Source organism: Tympanuchus pallidicinctus, unplaced genomic scaffold (assembly GCF_026119805.1).
Source record: "Tympanuchus pallidicinctus isolate F22 unplaced genomic scaffold, pur_lepc_1.0 scaffold6, whole genome shotgun sequence".
Taxonomy (NCBI): Eukaryota; Metazoa; Chordata; class Aves; order Galliformes; family Phasianidae; genus Tympanuchus; species Tympanuchus pallidicinctus.
Genome location: NW_026294780.1, coordinates 8030289 through 8055148, shown reverse-complemented (window position 1 = coordinate 8055148; position 24860 = coordinate 8030289). Strand labels below are relative to the sequence as shown.

Sequence of the window (24860 nt, the reverse complement as noted above, 5' to 3'; positions counted from 1 at the left end):
GAGTCACATCCAGCCTGGCCTTGAATGCCTCCAGGGATGGGGCATCCACAGCCTCCTTGGACAACCTGTTCAGTGCATCACCACCCTCTGTGCTTATATTGCTTGGACAGCTCAACATTCAGATAACCCAAATCACACCTCCTACCCACACCACACGTGTGCCTGGTGTCGCACTTCCTGCAGAGCCCCCTGCATAAAGCAGTGGAGCACTGAACCCCTCCTTGCCCCGTTCAGCCACCACCACGTCCCTGCATGCATCCTGAAACCCAACCCAACGGTGCCTTAACACTGGTGCTGTCAACAGGCCTAGAACGGCGTAGCCCAGGTGCACTGCCTACAGAAGACGACTAAGCTCACGGTGTCTATGCTCATCCACACGCCCATAAACCCGCATCCAGGTGTGTGCGGGCGGACGAGGAGTCCCGCCCCGCCCACGCCTTCACTGTCCGCAGCCCCGTGCCGTGCCGTGCCGTGCCGAGACCCCCGGGGTCGGGCGCGCCCCGTGCACCCACCGCGCTCCCGCTGCCGGGCTGCGCGCGGGGGCGGCGCGGGCGCGGCGCTGCGGCGGGGCCGCGCCTGGCAGCGGCGGGAGAGGCAGCGGCGCCGCTCCCGCTCCGCGCCGCAACTTTCGGGCCGACGCCACCCCTCGCCCTCGACCCTCGCGGGTAAGCGGCGGGACCCGAGTCCGGCGCGGGAGAAGCGGAAGGACCCTCACAGGGCGGCAGCAAACTTTGGGAACGCGGGGAAGGGGCGCGGCGTGCGGGCAGGTGCGGGCGGGCCGGGGCTGAAGCGACTGCGGGGAGCGGCTATCCAGGACCCCGGTGCGGTGCGGTGCGGTGCGGTGCGGAGGCAGCAGGACGCGGCGCGGGGCAGCGGCGCGGGGGTGGCTGTGCGTTCGGGCCGGGGGAGCAAGTTGTGGAGCGGGGGTATGGTGTGGTATGGGGAGCGGGTGGCAATGGCATGCGGTTCCTTCCGGGATTTAGTGGGGAGTGGGGGGGTCTTTGGGTTTGGTTTTTATTTTTGCCTTTTTTTTTTTTTTTTTTTTTTTTTTTTTTTTTAAATAAGCACAGAGGAAAACGGTAGCGCACGATGCTGAGATCGGTGGTGTGGTGGCTGAGGCAGGTACCCGAGGAGCAGCAGGCACTGGAGCAGCTTCGGTGATAGCAAGAGGTTCCCGTGCCTTTGCGAGGAAGGTCACTTTTGACACCCCCTACCCCTCTAACCCCCCCCCCCCCCCCATTTTTTTGCGAAGCCGTGTATCATCAGTGTGGATTCCAAGAAGCAGTAGGTGTTTCTTGGCATTTTCACTGGGATTTTGGAAAGGGAAGCCGGGTAGTTAATGGGAAAAGATTGCGACGGAGCACGGGGATGCGGAGGCTGCATAAAGCCCTGGGTTTGCAGACGTGGGGAAGTTGTCGAGATGGGGAAAGGGTCGGAAGCGGCACATGGAAAATGGTGACTATGCCTTCTGTGACGAACGAATGGAAAGCAAAAGTGGGCCACCAAGAATTTTCCCTGTTTTGCAGTTTGCTGTCAGCAGAAGGTAAAGCATGTCCTTGCCAGTATAGAATTTTACATAAACAGCTGATGTTTACATAAGCCTCCATAAGTTTGTGAGAAACACAGGGAGCAGAAGACATGGTGTTGGCTGAGCCCGGCCGTCCTGCTGCTCCGACCTGTGATAATTTCTCCTTTTTGCATTGTTGCAGAGTGAGACCAAAGTGAGCAGCTGCACCTTCCCCCAAGCAACCACCTGCGTTACGCATCTCCTCTGGAATGGACAATGGAACGGTCTCTGGCTTTATCATGATCAAAAACTTCTTCCTCTTCTGCGTCTCTATGAGTTTAGCCGGCCGCTTCGGGTAAGTTGCCAATTACGTTTGGATTTTTGCTGTGGCTTTTGGAAGGAAATGAAAAGCTTTGGCTCCATGCGGTGTGGAGCAGCAGAACAAAACAAGCAAGCTTTGCGTTTGATCTGAACGTTGCGGTGTTGCGAGAGGAGGGGTGGGTTGCTTTCCTGCTCCACCTCAGCATCTCATACTGCTTCTGTAGGAGGGCTTCTGTAGAGGGGGATGTGGAGAGCTTGAACGGGGCCTGAGTGATCTGAGCAGGGCACAGCACAGGCAGTGCTGCACAGCAGGACACAGGGTGTGCTCTCGGCTGGGTCAGACTCCAGCACTGGGACAGCTCGGAGGGACAGCTGAGTTAGAAACTTGCTGAGATAACCAGAAATTGCACTTCTCAGAAGCATGTAACAAGGAATTCCGTTTCCTGATTTTGCTGTAGATGCTGTCTTGACGGTGACATTTAGAAATACTATTGTGAAATACTGCTGTGATTGTTCTTCACTAAACAGAAAAGCAGAAACCCCCTAGCTATCCATTTCCCCTAAACCTAGAGATCCTATGGACTTCTCAAAATAAGAATGTGCCACTGAGAAGCATTTAGCAAGTGCCCTGGAAACGTAGGTTGGTTCTTTTTTTTTTTTTTTTTGTGGAGGAGAACAATTATTTATGATTTCACTAGAAGAAAGAAATGAATCCTCCCCGTGTGCTGATTCACAAGCATGCCCATCAGTGCCTTGCTAGAAGAAGGTACAAAATGGAGATGCAAATCAGCTTCTGGTTTCAATTAAAATGTTTTTTTTTCCAGATTGGAACTGGAAGAAAGACCAGAATTTGAAAGATGTCTGTCTGTACTGTAAACAGGACTGAGCCCTCTCTTCAGTGTATGCCTTGTGTAGTCCTACAGTGAGCACGGTGCCGTGTCTGAGCAGCTGCAGACCAGCACACCGCAGGGAGGGCAAAGAGCTGCAGTCCACTGTGGGCATCTTGGAATAGCTGGAGTCTGCTTTCACTGCAGCCAAGGGCAAAACTCCCACTGGGCTTTCTAGTAGAAATGGAGAGGACTAAGATGGTGTGGGACTGGTTGTCCCTTGTCTTGGCATGGCAGGGATTTAACAAAGTATTCTCACATTGAGAAAACTATGGGTTGTAACCCTTCCTGACCTTCCTTCATCCCAGCAGAAGGTTTCAATTGCAGTAGTTTGGCAAGACATTTTTGGTGCGGGGTTTGTCTACCTTGTAACTGCATTACTCCTCTAAGAGAAGAACAGATATGCAGTACTGCAGAACAGAGGGCCTAACTTTCCCTTTCAACTTCAGGTAAACACTGAATCCCAGTCCTAAGTAGGTATCCTCACGGCCCATAACATGCCAGAGGACAGCTAGAGGAATCTAGGACATTTGTTTTTGTGAGTTATCCAAAAGCTGCTGTGCACTAAAATGAGATCATCACGTAACTGCCCTCCCACCCCCCAATTTCTGATCTCGTAATTTTAGTCAGGGCCTGCAGAGATAAGCAGCTCCAATTCACTGCACCACTCACACGCTGCCTTAGGGCTGAATTTTGACCCTGCTCAAAAGACAGAGGATGCTCCAGCGCTTCTGTTTCGGAGGCAGAAGCAGTTTCAGAGTGTAATTTGCTAAGTGCTTTGGGACTGACTCTTCAGGACAGAGCGGTACAATTTGCATGTAGGCTGCTTTATTAACTGCTACGATCCAGAATCTAATACTGATAATACTTGCTGTTGCTATCAGATTATTTTTTATTAGCTTCATCCACGTTTGAATTGCCCTGCTACATTTCAGTGCTTTCAGCAGTGTGCTAAACAAAAGTGATTGGTCAAATGGCCACAAATTAGACACAAAATACAGTAGGGCATTAGAGATGAGGGCAGAGATTTGTTTACAGTTCTCTGTAGTCATTCCATGATTATATTAAATCATAAATACAGTGTTTGCTGACATAGCCAAAGCCACCTTTGGGGATTCTGATGCACGATGCCTGGTAAAATAAATAGGAATTATGTATCTCAGTCTCCTAGGCTACTTCAGAAATCTCAGCAAAAGTCTGTGATTAACGGTTAACATAAATGTGGAATGACTACTGAGTGCTATCCCCATCAGTAGGCTGTAGAGAAAGAAAGACTGTAGGCATTGTTGTAAAAGTTATTTAAAGAAAAGTAACTGAATCAAACTTTCAAGACATAGGTTAAAGGAGAAGAGTATGCGACCCCCCCCTATTCTTGTTGCCTATTTTATGACCCCACTCTGCGTAACGAGTCCAGCACAGGTTGAGGCTTTTTCAGGCTTTTTCAGGCTTCTGTGATTTCAGCCTGGAGTTGCATAATGTTGTGAGGAGCTAAGATATGCTACTGAAGTATTTCATGATAGTTGTCTTGAAGGTGAATATTTGGAATAGAGTAGAACAGACTAAACTAGAATACAATAGAATAGCTCAGATGGAAAGGACCTACAAAGATAATCAAGTCCCACTGCCTGAACAGGGCTAACCAAAAGTTAAAGCATATAGCACTTAGGCAGTAATTTGAATCATTAGAAATAAATCATAATTGTGAAGAATGTTTTCAGATGAGATGAGACTCTGATTTCTTCCATCTGTTTGACATGAAGGGTTGCATTGAATTCAGTTGTGTTTCATGTCTGCAAGATAGGATCATACTGCCAATAGCAAGCAGGAGGTGGGTGCTCTCCTGCCATCAGGTCCGAGGAAAAACAGAATATTTGGATTTGAGTTTCTGCAAGATTACCGTGGTGATTCGTGATGATTCGTGGTGAGGCAGAGCACCTTGGGTTGAGCACCCCATGGGTAGGATCCTGTCCTGGCAGAGGGGTGCAGTGGCACTGCTGAGCACCCTGCCCTGTGTGGGCTGTCAGGATGGGTGACTGCTGTGGATGAGCAGGAAGATGTCCCACATGCCTGGCCCTGTGCCGGCCCTCCCTGCTGCACACTGGCTCTTCGTTGCCAGCCTCAGGCTGCCCATGGACATCCCTCTTGACGTGCTGGCAGCACGCGCTCCCTGCGCATGCTTGCATTTTGTCATGCAGTTTCAGGAATCTGTCCGAGAGCTGAACCAGCAGGGACGGATGTTGTTGGTGTAACCACAGATCAGCTACCATCTGCTAATAATATTTGCAATTGTAGAAACATGGGAAGCAGAAGATTGCAATTAAACGTAGCTGTAGCCAACGCAACACGTCTCTGCTCGTGGTGAGACTCTTGCTGTGTGCAAGAGTCAGCTTGGTGGTTTCACATACTTTCCCATTAGCTCACTGCCCTTATCACTGAGAACATAATCCTACTATTTAGGCTAAGCATACCTCCCCTTCAGCTCATGGCATTTACTTCACATTGGTCTCTGCAGCACTGAGCAGCTAGTTCTGCTGGTTTACGCTTGCTGAGTAGTCACAGATGCTAGGGAGCTCTTCCTCATATTTTTAAGACTAATTTTCTGTAAATTATCATATGCTTACATGGTTGTGCTCATCCATTTATGTTTTGTATCCTGTTTTTTCTTTCTTCAGTGGTTCCAGATAACTTTATGAACCCATCAGCCCAATTCAACAAATGGAAAAACGGGTTTGCTAGAAATGCTGAGAGAAGGCAGGTGGAGGTCCACCCTTCTGCCCAGCAGAAAGCTGCCCGTGAGCCTGCATTTTGGCAGCCTGGAAGCACAGGGGGTGTTGGGAGGTGCTGAAATGGATGTTAAGGTGCAAGGGGGTGAAGGTGATAAAATGTTACCCATGGGAAACAGGCTTTCATCACAATGCTCACAGAAGGCTTGTACTTAGAAGGCTGTGAAGTACAGCTCTTGGTGAATAAAAAAACGTCATTATTCTTAAAGAATCTCTAGGGACAATTGAAGTTTCATTATTTTCAGTCAGTCCTCTCCCATATTCTGATCTTTTGTGGAAGAACTGAGGTTTTGGTGCACAAATTCACAAAACAATGTTGGCATTTTCAGATCTCAAGAATCGGTGACAAAGGGATGGTGAGATGCTCACTTAGAGAAATGAATCTATTTCCTTTGATATCTGGCCAGCTGACAGTATCCAGAAGCGTGCCAATGGATTCTCCACCATCTTCTACATAAACTGCTGATTTGTCTTGAGGCCTGGTATAATTCCTAATCCTATTGAAGCAAGTTCTTGTAAACTTTATTCTTAGAGAGAAAAAATGCAGCTTTCAATTGCAAAGTACTCCTCAGTTATTTCTTTAGTGTCTCTCACTTAAAAAAAAATGTTTTGGGAAAATTGTGAAGTGTCTGTAGTCTGTTTTCCTCTTATTACAACAGAACTATGAATAGAACATGACACAATTTTGACTAGATGGCAAAAAAGGCAATGATTAAAATGGTAAGCGATGAACTCATCAGAAGAGGTAGCTGAGCATTTTTAGAGAGTTAGTGGATTTTACTCTGATGGCTCTTTCTGTAGCTCTGATGGCTCTTTCTGTAGAGTATGATTTTTTCAGTCACCCTGAAACTGCAATATTAAATAAATGTAATGAGAAGTATTTGAATTTTCTTAGCATCTTCTAAGGTTCTTTCCTAGGTTTATTTTTACTCCGTAACTGAAAACATTCCCTTAAAAACATTTTTGGTTGCAACAAGAAGATAATGTGCTTAGCTACCAATTTTTTTGATAAAACCTAGTCTTCATGCATGTGGAAATAATTGGTTTAAGATATCACCTGTGTTCTCACTACTCGTAGAGCTACAGTATCTAATATAAAACAACGTATGTAATTTTGCCAGTACAGTCTTAAAGCTCTTACGTTGTAAAAGGCAACTTCAGCATTTACACCGAAATGAGAATTGCTATTTTATAAGCAATCTCAGGAATACACACAAAATGCTAACTTTTCTGTGAAATAAAAAGCAACATTTGCATTAATGGCAAACAGTAATCCATCTACAGACAGAACTTCACACAATGCTGACATTTCTCTGAAAGTCAGCATCAGATGCCGTCTTTTTCGGGTAAAGTGATCTGCCAAATCTAAATTGGATTGCTGTTTTGCAGATGAAGTGCTGACTTTTTATGAGTCTTCATCCTAGTCACTTCCCCAGCTTTTTTTATCTATTAATTAGATTTTTCTGTGAACTATACAAAACTATACACATATTTCAGTACTTAGGGTGTGTATAGTGTTGTGGTGAAATGTCTATAGCCAAGACAGAACAAAGCACCATCAATTACTTGTATTATTGGAGAGGTTATGAGAGCTAGTTGTATTTTGTCCCATCCCTAAAAAAATAGTTCAATGGAAATCTTCTCTCTGAGCTGAATTGGTGTTGAATTCAGATGTGAGCACTAAAAATAACAAGCTTTTTCAAGAGCAGAGAAACTAGTGAAGCTTTGTATGCTACGTGCCTGGCACTGTACCTTTACAATAATCCCTGCTCCATATTTGCCATCCCTTGTTCCCATCGCCCATTGCACCACCTGTCTTTTACCTCTACAGTCCGTTTCTCCCTGTATCTTTCCTAATTGCCTGCAAATCTCCTCTGTATCTCTTAATTAGCAGAGAGGAGGTGGGCTGATTTTGCTGAGGCTGTTTTTGAGCTACATACGTGCTGACTGGCCCAGTCAGCAAGCCAGAGGGAATAGATGGCTGCTGACCTCCCGTTTTTACTTAATGAGGCATTAATTTAGATCGCTCTCCCCTTGTCTAGTCACTGCTTCTCATGAAACTTGTGGAAATGAAATGAAGTTTGATCTCTCTGCCTCTCTGTCACGTGCATTGGAAAGTGGGAATGGATTCCTACGTTGATGCGGTGGAACAGGCAGACAGCATGATGCATGTCTCTTTCTCTTGAGAAAAAGGCTAAAAAGAAATGAGAAAAGTTTTAAATAGTGCTTTTACCAAAGCATTATGATAGCTGAAGAATCTGTGATAATTTCATCTCCTGTCCTTTTTTGTTAGACTGTCACTTGTAACACTCAGTAGTGAGCTCATTCGATTATGATTGACAAACAGTATAGTATTTGTCTTGAATGGCTTGGCATATCAGGCAGGATGTCTAATGTCTCTTTAATCATAGAATCATTAAGGTTGAGAAAGACCATTAAGATCATCTACTCCAACCATCAACATCCCTACCATTCCCACTGACCAAGTCCTTCAGTGCCACATCCACACGGTTCTTGAACACCTCCAGGAACAGTGACCATCACCTCCCTGTGCCACTGCCTCACCGCTCTTTCTGAGAATAAATTTTTCCTTAATAGCCAGCCTGAACTTCCCCTGCTGCAACTTAAAGCCATTTCCTCAGTGCCAACATCCCCTGTGCTATGAGGATCACTTCAGGTCAAGTGTTTCCTCATGATTTGGTGTTTTTAGAAATCATACTAGCTCCTTGCTCCCCTTTCCTGAGAGGCTTTGCAATCCTTTCTTTTTTCAGCAGAAGCACACAAGATGTATTGGGGGACAGATACACGACTGGGTCTGACTGGGAGGGGCTGTGTGACCACCAGCATGAGGCAGACCTTGTGTCCCCAAACAGTCTGCACCAAGAGTGACGTACATGGGTGTCAGCAAGGTCCTGTTAGTGTAAGCCTTGTGAAGGGAAAACCAGGTTGAAGTCCTTTATTTTTCTTCTTATAAATCCAGTTTTGCTAGGTAAGTATAATGCATATTTTACAAATGTTCTGCAAGGCAGTGTATTCAGAGGAGTGCTTTGAGACTCTCTACTTAATTATGGATTTATTTCCCTGCTGACTATTAGTAAATAAACACAGATTTTTTTTATTTTGTAAACTCTGGGTCACTTGGTCACAGTGAGTTCAGGTTGAGTGTAAGTGATCTCTGTCCCTTGACAGGGTGCTTAAGATGGTGTGTGGTTATTAGCAGAGTGATGTGCCCTTTGTAGCAGATGAAACATTTGTTGGCAATTTCAGTAGAGACTTAAACTTGAATCAAACACTGAGTCTGAGCAAGCTTTCCGTCTGAAGCACTCATTGCTTGTTGCAAGTGAAGTATTTTTATTGATAAACTTGAGGTAAGCAAAACCATTAGTAACCACAGGATTCTCTTGAATGAAAATAAAATGGTGCTAGAAGTGCAAGTTCCAGTTGTGCTGTGGGAATCCTTGTAGGTGCTTTTCTGTAAGCCAGCTTCAGATCTGAGCCATGGACACCTGAGCAGACAAGTTATGAATTAAACATGGTAATATTTTTCTGGCTTGAAGGTCAATATCTGAAACACTTCTTTCTGTAACTCACTGAAATAAAGAATTCAGATCAAGAGCAGAAGAAAACAAACCTGGCCGAAACCTTATGGAATGAGGCCCACTGCATGCTGTTATTATTTGCGTACTACAAGGAGGGAAACTAAATAATGCAGAGGAGAGATGAGGAATGAAGAACTGTGGGTTTCATTCTGCAGTATTCCTTTCAGGAAAAAACAAGGAGCAGGTGAAATGAGAGGGGAGGCAGGCTCTTATCATGAAGTTTCCACAAGTCTGACGCCCCATGATGCTAACAGCTTTTGATGAGTCTCTTTTCTTTCTCATGAAACAGCTTATCTCAAACGCCGACAGCACCAGGAAAAGAGGACACCAATGATAACATTACCATCTTCACCAGGATCTTGGATGGCCTGTTGGATGGCTACGACAACCGGCTGCGCCCAGGACTAGGAGGTAGCAGAGCTGGGTGGCTGTGGCAGTGAACGTGCAAGCGGTGGTCACTGACCCCTTGCCACCCTCCCACAGAATCACAGAATCATGGAATCATTGAGGTTGGAAAAGACCTCTTAAATCATCTAGTCAACTATCCCTGTGCCAACCGTATTGCCCACAAAACTATGTCTCTAAGCAGGGCATCTGCTATCAGCAGAGCCTTGGTAAGAGGGATGGGTTTCATTAACCAAACAGGGCCCAGAAAGTAGACTTGTCTTTGGACAGGCAGAGCTCTGTGCAAGAATAACTGAAGGCTTTTTCTGTTGGTCGTGTGAATCATTTAAGTTGAGTGAGGAGAGCATGTATGATGCCTGCTTTCTGCGACTGAATACAGTTTGGATTTCTTTTCTCTCTCTTTTAAGGTGAGCGAGACAGGGTGCTATCAGGTTGCTGCAGGGTTCCCTAGCTGGTCAGCATGTATAAAATTATGCCAGTGACAAGAACCTCTGTTAAAAACAGAACCCCAGACCTCCTGTATTTAGACAGCTACAGCAAAGCTCTATTGATACATCATTTCAATAACCTCTACAGCAGCTATTTTAAAGCTGTAACATGTGAGTAGTTACTTGCCATCCTAACCCTGTTGAGCCCTCTCTCAGCTCTCTTTCCTCCAGATTTCTCTCATCTTCTACTCATGTGTAAACCATCTGTTATGTTTCTTCCTCGCCCTTTTTTAATCCAACTACCCCCACCCCTTCCTCTTATGAGACCAACACATTGCTTTCATTCCTTTCTCTCCTTTTCCTCTCACTTTACACGGAGATGCTTGAAAATAGGGCTCAGTGCTCCCATCTTATGTAATGAACTTCTGAAATTTCTAGGAAGCTATGCCTATAGTTCTCTAGGTCTCCCTTTGGGCCTCTGCCCTGCAGACTCTTAGGCTGTCTCTTGGCATTCCTCTAGCAGCATGCTTGGCCTCGGAGTCTAAAGATTTCTTTGTCAGCTTTGTGACCAATATGCCTTTTGGCCTTTAGTTCAGGCCTCCCTCTAGATCTCTAAGGCTCTATACCAGCCTCTAAGTGTCTTGGCCTCGAAGCCTCAAGGCGCTCCTCTGGGCTTCAGGCTTGAGTCTTGAAAATCTGGGCAGTAGAACTAATTCCACCTAACTTTGAACAACTGTAGTACAGATGTCTGCCATCAAGCAAATCAGCCCGGTAACTGGAGGGAAACAGGCCTTTCCAAGGCATACTTACCCTATGGCCAATGTTGAAAGTGAGGTCAGGGGAACTGCAACCTTGAAGGGCCCGTTTCATTCCAGTGATCATAGGGAAAGAGCCTGGGCTCTCAACGGTTGATATTTGCATTTGATCAGGGATGAAATGTCTCTTTAAACATTTTCTTAATTTCAAGCATTTGGGGATTTTGGAGTGATTCAGAAGTTGTTAAAAGAGAAATGCATCAGAAGCACGAACTGCATCTTAAAGCAATTACTGACTCAGAGTCTATATTTGTTGCAGAGAGAATAACTCAGGTGAAAACAGACATCTATGTTACCAGTTTTGGCCCGGTGTCAGACACAGAGATGGTAAGTTCTAGCACATGGCTTCCGACTCACTTGTGTTTACTGACCCTATGGTAACCTGCTTGTTTCTTTGTGCAAGGAATACACCATAGATGTGTTTTTCCGACAAAGCTGGAAGGACGAAAGGCTTCGATTCAAAGGACCTATGCAGCGTCTCCCTCTCAACAACCTGCTTGCCAGCAAAATCTGGACGCCAGACACTTTTTTCCACAACGGCAAGAAGTCTATTGCTCACAACATGACGACACCAAACAAACTTCTGCGCCTTGAGGATGATGGCACTCTGCTGTACACAATGAGGTAACACCCTGGGTTCACTGATTCTTAAGCAGTTTCCCAGGTAGATCTGCAAATTCAGGAGGGAAGCGTGGCACTTACCCCACCCACAGCAGAGCCATGCAACCAGTCATTCGCAGATATTAATATGAATATCAAGAAAAGAGGAAAACGTAATCACTGCCTACAAGTACCAATTAATTTGTAGCTTCTGAATACTGCTGGTGCTTAGATATTTCCTTTGATTAAGTGAAAAACATACTCTCAACAGATTCGATGATTCTGTTCATCTTTTTTAGTGCAGATCTGTTCCCTCTTACTGTTTGTGTTTGTAGATGCAGTGTTAATTGCAGAACTGTCCCAAAGGCCACACAGACTGGCATCTTGTTCTGGGGCACTACAGTTTGAACCCTTGAAGCATTTGTTATTACTTTCTCTATTTCACTAATTGTTCTAAAAGGCAAATCATCACAGAGATAAATGAAGTATGCTAGAAGCGCTGAGGAGCTGTTTTAGCAAGTATTTTCCTGAAAACAAAGCTGGCAGTACACTGTCAGAGGACAAATTTGCATCTGAGTTCTTCAGGGTTCTTCAGGTTGACTAGAGGATACTGTCAGGCTTCATCATTGCATAACCTAGATATTATATATAATATCAGTGACATTAGAGGATTGTCTGAAGTTCTTCTCAGGCCAAATCCCATGTCAGTATATGGCGATTTGCTCATTAAAAGTAATTAGGCTGTAGTAATTAAGACTTCCATGTATCTTCAGCAAAGTCTTCTCTGAGAGTGTAGTCATATAGAGAACACTTGAAAAGAGATGAAAGAAAAAACCTACTACTCTAAGCTTGTCTGATAGGAGCCTGTAGTCTGATAGGAGCACGAGTCCTGTCAGAGTGTCTGGGGAGCTGGCATTAGGTCCTGGGTTGCCTAGAAATGAGGATTTTGAGAACTTGCCCCCCAGTGAAGGTAAGCACTCCTATCCTGGCTGTGGGGCTGGCTGTTTAGGGCTAGTAGAGTTTTGGGGGGCTTTAAGTGGTTAATGTTTGTTTGGTTCAGGAATTACATTTCTGTATGGAGGCACCTAAATGTTCTTAAGATTTATTTCAGATGTTTTGGTCCTGATTATTTACTCATTTGTTATTTGACCCTATTGTTAAATCCCTTCCCTTGAATGGAACAGAGGAAAAGAGATGCAGGAGATGTAAGGTATCCTTAAGTACATCCTTACAGCTTTAGATAATCACATTTGTAAAACTGCTCAACTGCTGAAAAAGCTAAGAGGTGATACAGGTCACGTTAAGAAGGAAAAAAGAGCTCACTTTCTCTTCTGCTATACATATTGCTGTTTTTTCTCATGGTTTTTGCTGAATTAGTGATCGCTGCAATAGAATCGTAGGACCACTAAGGTTGGAAAAGACCTCTCAGATCATCTAGTCCAACCATCAGCCCACCCCCACCATGCCCACTGACCACGTCCCTCAGTGCCACATCCACACGGTTCTGGAACACCTCCAGGGATGGTGACTGCACCACCTCCCTGTGCAGCCTGTGCCACTGCCTCACTGCTCTTTCTGAGAAGAAATTCTCCCTAATATCCAACCTGAACCTCCCCTGGCACAAGTTGAGGCCATTACTCTTTTCCTATCGCTGTTACCTGGGAGAAGAACCAATCCCCACCTTGCCACAACTTCCTTTCAGGTCACTGTTGAGATCAATAAACTCCTGAATCTACATGAGGATATGCATATATGTTTAGATTAATGAAAGTCAAAATAACTATAAGAGAAACCTGTTTCAAAAAAAAAGTTGGTAACTCTTGCCTTAAAAGCAGCCCCACTGCAGCCAGGGCTGCCTTTGTGCACCCCCAAAGACTGCCACTGATGCGTTTCCTGATGATTTTTAAGCAAGTAACAGAGACACCTAAAGAAACAGAACAAGACCCGAGCAAGCTGCCGTTGCCTCTCAGCTGCTCTGTGGAAGTAGCTCTGTCAGGGAGTGGTAAAACCAGGGCCATAGGCTGTGTGTGTACCAGAGAGAAGGCTGCCCTGCTCCAGCAACATTTGGACTTGGTTCAGATGTTTTTGTTGTCCTGCTACATGTCTTTACCAGGCAACCTCGTTTTATTGGCTCATAACCCAAGAAGCAGCAGCAGAGATGAGGAGGGCTCAGGCAGCCTTACCCCCCCTTCTATGAAGAGCCTGGCGATTTGTGTCGCTGACACTCTCAAAATGTTAGGTTAGGGCTTCTTGGGATTTGTGTTTTTTGTAGGCTACAGGAAGATGCAGAATACTTCTGTAGCCTAAAAAACATGAGACAATTTTATTTTTTTTCTTTTTGTGTAGAGTATTCAATGTGGGTGTGCATGTGTATGGAAATAAATTCCAACTAACCATGCTGTATGTGATAAGAAATGGAGCGCAAAGCTTTTTAAATAGCTTCCCTTCCACTATTGCAAGTAATAACTTTTTAAAAATAAAAGAGTGTACATCCTATTCTGTTCAAACTCACGCTGGGAGGCTGCTGTGATGAGATGTGGGGAGCTGTGCTGCCTTCAGGATCACGGTCTGTCTTGGTGGGCAGTTCATCAGCAGTAGTGGTGCTGTGCCAGGAGGCAGTGGAAGAGCCTGACCTGACTGTGCAGCATGGCTGTGACCTGTGCTTAGCCCCTCAAGCAGATCTTGACAGAGATATGGCTGCTCAGTGCTGCCAGAATGGCATTTCTTGAGAAATTAGAATGCGGGGCTCAGGGCTTTTTGTCTTAGCAGCAGTGCGCTGGTGGAGGATGCTGGACCTCAGCTGGGGCATGAGCCTTGTGTTCTGCAGGTCCCACCCCACTCACTTGGCTCACAGGATCTGGAGATGTGGAGACAGCCCTCCCTTAGCTCTTCATCCCCCTCATTTCCAAGGAGGAATTGTGAGCTTCCCAGACTGTACGTAGGAGTAATCTGTGACGGGAGGATTGGACCCTCTGTCATTGACAAAGATGCCTGAATTGCTTTTGCAACCTCGCATCTGGCTGCCTGAATGAAGAGGAGGAGAGCAGCTGAGCCAACGTTGACCCTCCTCTTATTTGACTTCCAAATATACGAGTTTGATCAGCTGAGCAAACTTCCAGCTCTAGCACTTGGCAGCACATATATTTTCATGACAGATGTGTTTACTTATAAAGAGAACTGAATTTTTTGCATGTTGCATTCCATGATTTGTAGTCTAGATCAGGAATTGGTAGGATATATTTTGCTGTAGAACCGCAATAAGTATGCTTCTGTAACGTACAGTTTTAAAACTTTTCTGCCTGAACATAAGAACACAATGTGCTCTTTAGATAGATTTCATAAACAGCAATATTATCTGCGGGGAATAGCTTAATAGTTCTGATTGTCTTTGATTTTGGTAGGCCTTATCTCTTCTATTTTGTTGGTTTACAAATGATATGACCCTTAATTGAGTGTTGCAAATTCTTTCTCTGCCCCTAGAGGGGAGTGTTGTCTGCAGCTCCATTTTCAATTATTTATTCCGTAAGAGCGCTGTGGTAAAGGGTCCGTATTTCACTCATCTGTATAGAAAATGGCTTTGTGAAGGCAGGCAAAAATTTTATTCTTCTGTCCCTTCAAATGCTTGAAAAATATTTAGATTATCTGAGTCGGGAAATAAATGCTATTAAAAGCATAAAGCTCATTTGTCCCTTAAAACTACTCTGTTTCAAGGACAATGGTTTAAGCAGACCTTTCAAGGTAAGAGAATTCAACTGTCTCAGTGAGCAGCTTTTCTGTACTCAATGGGGGATGACTGTAAAAATTTCAGCTTTGATAAACTTTGCTGTAGAACACTGGAAGAATGCCTTTTTTTTTTTTTTTTTTTTGGCCAGAAATTGTGTGGAGCAGATGATGTTTGCCTTTGGAACATAACTGAGCTTTTGGCCAGCAGTTGATAGACAACTGAACTTGATTTTTTTTCAGCTTTTAGATGCTGAACACTCTTTTAATCTCATGATAAGGGCTAAGCTCCTTGGAGTCCAATTCTTACCTTCAGTTTGAATGGAACCAGGCCACCTTTGCTACCTCTAGGTATCTAAACATCTGCCATAATTTGGAATTTTAACTGTCACATGGTCGTGTGTGTGATGTATGTGCAAATAGATTTCCTCTTTATTATTACAACAATTGAAGGCTGCCAGAGATTCTAGCTGTGGTTACATTTATATCATGGAATTATGGAATCACAGAATAGCTTGGATTGAGGGAGACTTTAAAATCCACTTGGCTCCAACCCCTGCCCTGGGCTGGGGTTGGTCCCACCCAACTCAGGCTGCCCAGGTCAGCCTGGCCTTGAGTGCTTCCAGGAATATGTTGCATTAAGCTGCATCTGCATAATTTACTGGCTTGAGACTGCAGACATTTGTCTGTATGGTTAAGAAACTACCAAAATCTTTTGTATGGCTCCAAAATTCATTTATCTTTACTGTTTGTGGAAGTCATTTAAAATTCAGTGTTGTGTAGATGGGCCATCCGCTTGATGGCAGCATCAGCATGCTGCTGGGCATTCTGAGTGGATGCATAGTTTGCCTAGCTGGAATTGCTAGTTCCTGTGTTAACACTCAGCATTAAAATTGCATGTGCAAGTTTACACGTGTTCTGGATGCGTGTTAGCACACAGTCTGCTCTTCTATGAAACATTTCCATAGCAAGCTGGTAATTTCCTACTGTAGATCTCTTGACTATAACATCAACTAACGGGAAGATGCAGTGCTGTTTTCAAGGCTTCCATTGGGAAAATCAGGTTTTGTTTGCTTGTTTTGACTTTTTATTTTTAGGGAAAAATAATTATGTGAGAAATATGTGGGTTTGCAAGCACTGGTGGTGCCAGAAAGTGCCCTTTCCCAGATGGAGATTTGCTTGCATGGCCCTGAGTGAGCAGTGACCAAAAAATCTATACTTTAAAAAGAGATGTTAATCTTCAGTCAGCCTTCTAGATGAGAACATTTCTCAAATTGTGCGTGTTGGTCTTACTTCAGAAGGAAAGTCTCATTTTTGCATCCATTTATATTTACAGAAAAGGATTCTGGCAATGCTTTGGGCATTGTATAAATATTACTAAACTAATTGAGAGCTATTACAAATGTACATTTCCTTTCAGTGTATTAAAGACCTGCTGCCTCTGCTTTCCTATTCAAACTTCAAAAAGTCTGAAGCTCAAAGAAAAAAAAATAATTTCTTCACTTTGTGCTGAAGCTTGCAGAGTGGTGAAAAACAACTATGATGCCACGGACTCTCAGCTGCTTATCATCAATTCAGATTTTGACAGAGGAAGAGAAAATCGGGATATACAAAGTGAAAGGCCCTCCCCTGAGGACAGTGTATCAGCAGGATTCTTGTTTTAGCACCACGTATATCAATTCTAGTTTTTCTGTTTTTAATGCACATTGCCCCATTTCTCAAAAGTTGTTCTTCAAGGAACTGAGATTTTTTGTTGCTTCGAAAATCCAGAGGTGAAATTACCCGCAGGGAGGGAAGGGCACAGGAGGAGGCTGTGATGTAACATGTTAAAAATGAGAAATTATTATCTGCTCAAATATAGTCCCTGTGAAGAGTGTAGGACAGTAGCCTATTCTGCTGGTAACAGAGGTGGGCAGAGCCCTTCTGAGGCCTTCATCACAGAGACACAAACTCTCACAGCAAGGGTAACATTGATTAAAAGACAAAACCCAAACTAGACCCAGTCCATCTTTGGATAAGGGAGATGTGTGGCTGGACTTTGAGGGGTTACAAAAGATCTAGCTTCAGTTTTAGCTCTGTATTGAGCACAGGAGCCATTCTATCTTTCTGCTGGGGGCAGCAGGTACAATTTCTGTCCAATTTCTAATTTTTAACAAGGAATCAGGACAAGTATCAGTTGTTTCTGCAGACAGGATGACCTGAAACTATGTCTGTGTGTGGAAGGGAGGGGATGACGTAACAGAGGAAGGATTGGAGTCATGCCCTGATGGCTATCCTCCAAGTATTCACAGCTTCATTGGTGACCCTGTCTTTGCCCAAATCGTTGGACAGGTCACAGGTTGTGTGAGCAGAGCTTTGGGACTACCTGATAGGTGTGGAGGAATTGCTTTGGTTACTCTTGTCTTTTTTATCACCAAGAGAGCGAAACATTGCAGTGAACTCTCTCATCATTTCACTTAAGCTGAAATTAAAATCTTCATCTGCCAAAGTGGAAATACCATCCCCTGAAGTACAGTTATGTTTGCACTGAAGCTGCCAGTGAGCGATCTGTAACACAGAGTGGCAGTGCACGGTTGGGATCCTCCTCAGCTAATTTCATTCGTCTGTAATGTTGATGGCTGCAGCTGAGTCTCTTGGCTCAGAATTGCTCCCAGCACAAAGAAGGGAAATTTGAAAGAAGTTGGTTGTCTCCACTGATGTATATATTTCCTTCAGTGTGAAAGATGTTTATTTCTCTCCACTCTTTGAGGGGGTTTCTATTTTTTTCATAGCTTCGAAAAAAAAAAGATCCTGGGAATGCTACTGTTGGTATCTATGATTAGTCACTTGAATCCCATCTTATCTGCTTATTTCCACTGGTGTTTTCTACCGTCATGCTCATGTAGTCTGGAGGATGGCACTGTGTAAGCTGAGAAAAGCTGTGGAATGTTCTGGGCAGCAGCTGATCCTCTAGCTGTGTTGTGAAGAACTTGCAGTTTCCTCTTCACGCAACTTAAAGCCGAAGGCTGTGCAAGTACAGAACATGTGAGCACACTTAAATTGGGTTCACTCCTCCACTTTTGTCTAGGTGGGTGTAGGAGGGAATATATTATACCTTAAGAAGAATAAAAGAAATCCCCATAAATTGCAATCCTGCCTTTGGTAGTTTAGATGAAGGGAAAAGACTCTGTGTGTATGATAAAAGGAGAGCTGGTGAGGAGAAGGCTATCTAGCAAGGGATGCCAGAGGTCTTGGCTTAGCTAAGAGCTGGTGATCAGGAAGATGCATTTAAGAGTTTGCATATTGTATGGTTTTGGAGAAAATAAGTGTTGAAGGATTTTGAAAATGAGGGTGTTTGGTATTGATAGTCACTCAGAAATAAATGGGAAGTATTGCAAGTTGAGATGGAAGCTTCTTAGGCCTAACATGCTTCAGAATATTTTAGCAGATGAACATATTAGGGTAGAGGAAAAGATGATTCCCGAAGCAACACAATTACCATGTAGGAAATTGATAGTAATTTGCCCTTCTCTGAAGACTTCATCAAATTACTAACACGTATATCAGAATAAAGTAATGCAGTAGGCTGGTTTCCTTGTGTAATGTTTCAGAGCTCTAGATGGTTTGTCTGAACCATGGAAGGTAGTCAAAGATTTCAGCTTTGTGTTCAGGGCTGCCAAATCATAATCCCTCCTACCTATCTTACCATGTGCATATCAGTCTAGATGTAAGAGAGTCCAAACACGCTGGTACTGCCCATCTGGTCTACCTCATCCCTTATTACTTTCTAAATCTGGCTCATTTGTCTATATAGAAAACAGTGCCTGTATTTTAGTACCTGTCTGTATAAATACAAGTGCTGTGTGATCTGGGAGGAAAGAACATAATGGTTGTGCATCCAGATGACCCTGATCCAATGGAGGAATATGTGCCATACTTACAGACAGAAATAGAAGAAATAAAGCCCCTTTGGCCAGTTAGAAAATCTACACTGATCAAATTGTTTAATTGCCAGTATCAAAATCGGAGGGTGGGTGCACTGTGCCATGTCCGTCTTAGTCCTTAGCTTCCATCTCCTCTGGCATGTGCCAGAGTTTTCTGTGCTCCCTTCCTGCTCATGTACTTGGATCTTCTACTGAAGGAGGGGCCAGACAATCCCATGTGCAAACCAAGCACTGCTGTCCTTTGCTTGTTCTGTCACCAAATGGGATGATTTTTCCTTGAGAGGTAGTGAGAAGCCAGTACACAACACTACAAAAACAGTTGTATTTCTCTCAGTTAGCACTTGGCCAAACATGCCTAAATGGCCGTGCTGCTTAGATGATCGTGACTGAAATGTGTAATGTGGACATGGGGCAATGAGTGGCACATCAAAATGAAGTATGAGTTCATTGAGGTGTTGTTTCCCACTCTACCCACATCAACAATTGCGTCAGCTTTATTAACATTGCTAGTACTAGCTAGAATTTTTGATTTTAATTCAAGAATTAAGTGGAAATAGAAACTACTGCAGTAGTGGAGAGATTTGAAGTTCTTCTTCATGGTTTTTAAAGGAGTATTCATCATATATAAGGAACCAGAAGGGAAAGAAAGCTTGGCAGGACCACGCACTGAGCAACCTGATCTAGCTGTAGGTGCCCCTAAGCACTCTGTTGGTTGTTTCATTGACTTTCTAAGTATCTCTTACACTTAGAGGGTGAACGTCTAACTCTGCAGCTGTCTAGAAAGCGTGCTCTGGGCATACAAAGGTAATCCACGTGCAGGGAGTGGTAGAGCTTTTGAGATCAATTCCATCCACCTCTGATCATCTCAGGATGACCTAGTCTTCCACATATTTAATCTAGACAATTAAAGACTTGTTCCCTCACTTCCACATAAGCTATGCTAAGAATTTGGTACAGTTGAAATGAGAATTCTGCCAGTCTCACCATCATACCTCTGAATTACTTACAGACAGTTCACAAAAACTTCAGTGACTGGAGTACTTATTATTCCACAAACCCTTCTCTGTGGCATTTTCAAAGTACATTTCAATGTGATGTAAAGATAATACATTCAAGCATCACAGAAAAATTGAAAAAGCGTAGTATCTTGGCTAAGAAGGAGAAACAGGTAAGGACTGAAATTTTGTCTCACTCCAGCTCCAAGGTTTTGAATTCCTGTGAATCACCAATTTTCTCCCTCTGAGCTATGTTGCAGATAGATCATCTAGTGAGGGGTGAAACTCAGGATGACTTCTACAGTCATCAGTGCCAGAACTGAATGTGTATCCATGTCCTAATGCTTCTTTACTGCATTAGGTAACCCAGCACATCCACATCCACAGTATTCCATAGGACTGTGTGGAAAGTCCTTCAGAATCATGGCAGGCCTTTATATATATGCATATAGATATTCATATTGCCATATGTATACACTTAAGGAAAATAACGAGGCACTAGTTACACACACTTTTTCTGCAGGGATTTGAAACAAATCGTTCCTTAAAACCCTTTAGGAGTTATGGTTTGGTTATAGGAATAATGACTGGTTATGGTTTGGTTATGAAAGTGTTCCCATCACAATAGGTGAATGGAGTGAGTAGCTGCATCCTGAGTCAAGGCTAAATGAGTAATTTCACAAACCTAGCATTTGCAGTTTGAAAAAGTACAAAGGACTCCATTATTCTGCTATCCATGTGAGTGCACGAGGGCTTATACTGGAAGTGCTGGTGCAGTATGAATTGTTCTGCTGAGGTTCTCTTGGAGCAAATACCTGGTCTGATGCAGCAGTGAAGTTTCTCAGTTTGGGTATGGCTTGGTTGAGGCTCAATAAACCTAGCTCTTTTTGTTGTGACTGGGATATGTTGAGATAGGTTGGAGATGAGTTTCAAGTTAACGTTTTGCCTTTTCAAAGGAAAATGGTGGTAGCTGGCCTTATACTGGAATGGGGACTTTGAATCTTCACACCCATTCTGGCCCGAGCCCCACAGTAGTTATAAGCTGCCAGCACAGACAGGGCCAGAGCACACTGTTAAAATGCTTCTTTAATCAGGCCAATGGCACAGAAACAGGAACTCAAAAGGCTCAGCTGTTCTGTGGTCTAGGGCAGGCGGGAGAGCTTCATAACTGAGGTACTAATCCCAGTACCTTAGAGCCAACAAAACCTCCCATGCATCAGCTTCATCAGTACCTCCTCAGTTACTCAGCACTTGAGTTAACCTCTCCTAAAAGCCTCTGGTGACTTTTCCTTTTTGCTTTCTCCTTCTAAAGCTTTCTCCTTTTTCTTTCCTTTGTTTGCATAGTGGAACTAATATCTGATAAGAAAAAGCAGGTTGCTGTGGCTGTCTGCTCGCTCTCCAGGCAGGTGACTGCCCTCACCTTCCATCTGGCAGCTGTAGATAATACTCCAGAAAGTGTTTTTTGCACTTCCAATGCACCAGAGAGGTGATAACTTTGTTCAGTCTCTCAGCACTTTTCCCAAGAGCAGTAGTAGATGATACTCCTTGCATTGAGAGAAGTACGTGGTGGCATCCCTGAACATTCCCTGTCTTTCTCCTCCTCATTCCTTAAATATCTGTGCTTTCAGCCCCTCTTGGGCAACCAGGGGAACAGTGAGAAGCTCCTTGCACAGCCCTGCAAAAGGGTCTTGGGGGACTGCCAATGAGCTCCTGTCTCTCCTTGCAGTACTTCCATTATGTATGACTGGGTCTCAAATGTCTCAATTTTATTCCCTTGCTACATCCTAGACTGTAACAACTGTGTTAAAAGGAATGGCCTAGTGGAAGAATTGGCACGCTCAATTCTCCAGTAGAAATGTTTGAAGGTGACTTTTACAAACTGAGGAAGCCTTGCCATGAAGTCTTGCTTTATTTCTTATATGGATATTCATTTCATGCACCTAAAGTGCACCTCGTTGAAACAGAACATTGATAATCACTTTATGTTCTTAAAGAAAAGGCTAGACATAAGTTTGATGAAACTTTGATGTGCAATTATGGGTGATATGTGAAATAATTTGCAGACAACTTTTTTCTCAAGTAGTTAAGGTGTGCTGTAGGTTTTAGCTGGTTGAACAACTTTTGGATGGCGTAAGCGTTCAGAGCTTTATGAAAGTGGAATTTTGTAGTTATTAAGAAATCAGTGGCTGGAACCAAGATTTCTTACATACTATGGATGAAACTTGACCCGTTGAAGTCAGGGAGAATTTTACCTTTAACTTCAGTAAAATCAGAGTTTCATCCTCTCATTGTAATAGACCTTTAACAACTACTTATAATCTTGTCAAAAACTCTGTTTGAGTGAAACTGATCCCATAGGGCTTTTATTGAGACAGAATGATAGTGGAGGAGGGAAGCTTTTAAATATTTCTACTTGAAAGCGCTGTAATGTGAATGGTGCTGGTGTTCTGACAGTATAACCTTGATGTGGAGATGGTCTGTAGCTCAGGTGGCTGCTACAGTGAGCACAGTCAGATTATTCTGGAACGACCGTATTAAAAGGCTGGTTTATATTTACATGCCCAGGCTTCCTTTCTCATTCTGCATTAACAGCAATCCGGGAGAAGCTGTGTTGTAATCAGCTGTAAAAAATGGAGTATGCAAGCTCTGACATGGTGCTTGAAACCAATGTGTGCAAATACCACCCCAGCTGATGTTTGCATGAACAGACCCAGATATCAGGTTCTCTGTGACTCCTGGAGCTATGATCTGATTAAGTACCTTGAGCAATGCACCAAAGAGAAATCTGTATGCAACAACCCATACTTCCAGCCTCGCAATCATAACGGGTGGCTGCTGTCTGCTTTTTCTCCCGTATGTTGTAGGAAATCCAGTCTCTATGAACCAAGAGTCAGTTTTGTGGTGCTGTTTTTCAGGTTTGTACATATTAATGAAAAACAACTGCTGTGGGGTGCAGAGCTCTCTGCAGAAATTCAGGGTGATAACCTCTATGCAGTCTATCAAGATTCATGGCTGTGTTGTGCACTAGATGTTGTACCCATATCAGGAAATGCACACCTGGTAAGAGGTAGCCAGGAGAATGTTCACTGAGCATTTTAAAAATACACAAGGGCTTCAACTGTGTGCTTCTTAAATTAAAGTATAACAAAAAGGCATAGCCAGCTCACTTGCTCAAGATGGCCAGGTTAGAAGTGGCCTTAGGATTGGAAAGGTGAGAAGAAAATAAACATACCAGTATGAAGAGGTAAAGAAAGAAGTTCCTTGCAAAAGCTGCTAAACTCTGTTCTCTTTGCACAGGAGATAGCACCTGCAGCATGCTAAGGGACACGCTGCCTATTGCAGGCTGGCGAATTGAGGGAGGGCACAGGAGTTGCCTTGGTACCTGAGACAAACTGCAGCTTCTGAGGCAGGTCTTGGCTGCACAGTACCCTGCAGCTGTGTATGTTACCCTTCCATTTATTGCAGGCCAAAATAGTTCTGGGGGTGGACTTAATTCCATTAGGTCACATTCTCTGTGTATCTTGTCTTCATTTCTCCCCAGTATCAGCTCAGGAATGTCAACAGCGTCCCTCATTATACGTAAGAAATTCTTCCAGAGGCATGTTACAATTCATAAGGCATTCCAGTGAACCAGGTCTTACTCGTGATTCTGCATTGAATCTTCCTTCACTTAGCTTCCCAGCTGTTTTAGGATATGAGAAGGAACATGAGGATCCCTTCCTTGAGATTTACAGATGACCCATGTAGAGTATTAAAGTGTTGTAGAGCTGCAGCCTTTCAAACAAAATATTTGAACCACTGGTATACAAACAGGAAATGGACTTCAGTATAACGTCAGCTTTATGATGGCACTTCGAGCAAAGTTTCTTAACTCAAGAAAATTAAATTTGCAGTACTTAGCACAGGAGATATAACAATGCACTATAAGGATGGCAGGCTGGCTTTCAAGTGCCCATTAGAGTGATTTTTATGAAAAGGATGCAGGTTCTGGACAGGATGCTGCTAGCACCAGATTGTTAAATTCATCCATGTAGCACTCTCTGTGACTGTGGCTTCGCTGGCTCTGGTGCCCAAGGGCAGTCTCCTCTGTAGACAACTCCATATTTTAGTGATTTTGAAATTTCTTTTACAAAAATAAAGTCCAAGAGCAGTTTTGCCTAAGGGCAGATATCTCAGTCTTTAGTCATTTATTTTCCGTATTGTAGATTTTCTGTCTATTCTCACAAAATGATACATTATCTCTGTTCTGAATTGGACTTCTTTTTTTTCTTTTTATGGTTTCTTATCATTATATCTTATATTGCTGATTACTGTTTGCCTTTTTCCCTTCCTCCCTTCCTGCTTCCCAGATCATCCTCATAATGCCATTTCTAGCCAGCATTGTTATTGCATTTCTGTGCCCTTATTTTGCCATTTCCACATATTGATAGAGCTCCAGAATTTCTGCATGTTGGCAGCAAGTGGAGCTCTTTCCCCCAGTTTATTGTCCATGTAGCTTCAATGCCCCAGTAAGGCATCATTGTGTTGTATTGAATTGCTGAATGCTGTGCCATCTGTACCCGGACAGATTGTTACACTTTATGATCCTTTTGGATAGGAGTTCTCATAGCAAGAATACTGACTTTGATGTGGTAGTACGAAGCATGGAGTATCAAAAGTGGGCAGTCTGGGTACACAAGGCTGCTGCAGTAAGAGAGGATGCTTTGGCATCCTGGTGGCAGTGTGTTGAGGCTTTACTTGCAGAATTTTGTCCCTCAAGGGAAGTAGAGAGGAACCAGACCTCCTCTCCTGCAGTGTCCTGTACTACCCCAGCACAGGGCAGCCTTTGGTGCTTTGTGTGTCTCTGTTCAGTTGCCTCTGAGACAGTAAAGTGGGAA

At 43.7% G+C, this 24860-nt stretch overlaps 1 protein-coding gene across 2 annotated transcripts in view; it reads left to right on the top strand.

Annotated features, from left to right (window-relative positions):
* Positions 1 to 1070: 1070 nt before the first annotated feature.
* Positions 1071 to 24860, top strand: part of GABRA5 (gamma-aminobutyric acid type A receptor subunit alpha5) — a 52227-nt gene continuing 28437 nt past the window's right edge. Inside the window, exons 1-5 of one of the 2 annotated variants that reach the window (XM_052664512.1) lie at positions 1071 to 1193; positions 1710 to 1862; positions 9387 to 9508; positions 11005 to 11072; positions 11149 to 11369. In XM_052664512.1, the coding sequence (XP_052520472.1) occupies positions 1777 to 1862; positions 9387 to 9508; positions 11005 to 11072; positions 11149 to 11369 (497 nt within the window). In that variant the 5' untranslated portion in view covers positions 1071 to 1193; positions 1710 to 1776. Of the gene's footprint in view, positions 1194 to 1709; positions 1863 to 9386; positions 9509 to 9909; positions 10102 to 11004; positions 11073 to 11148; positions 11370 to 24860 lie in introns of those variants that run through there. The other variant, XM_052664513.1, reaches the window with a different exon arrangement.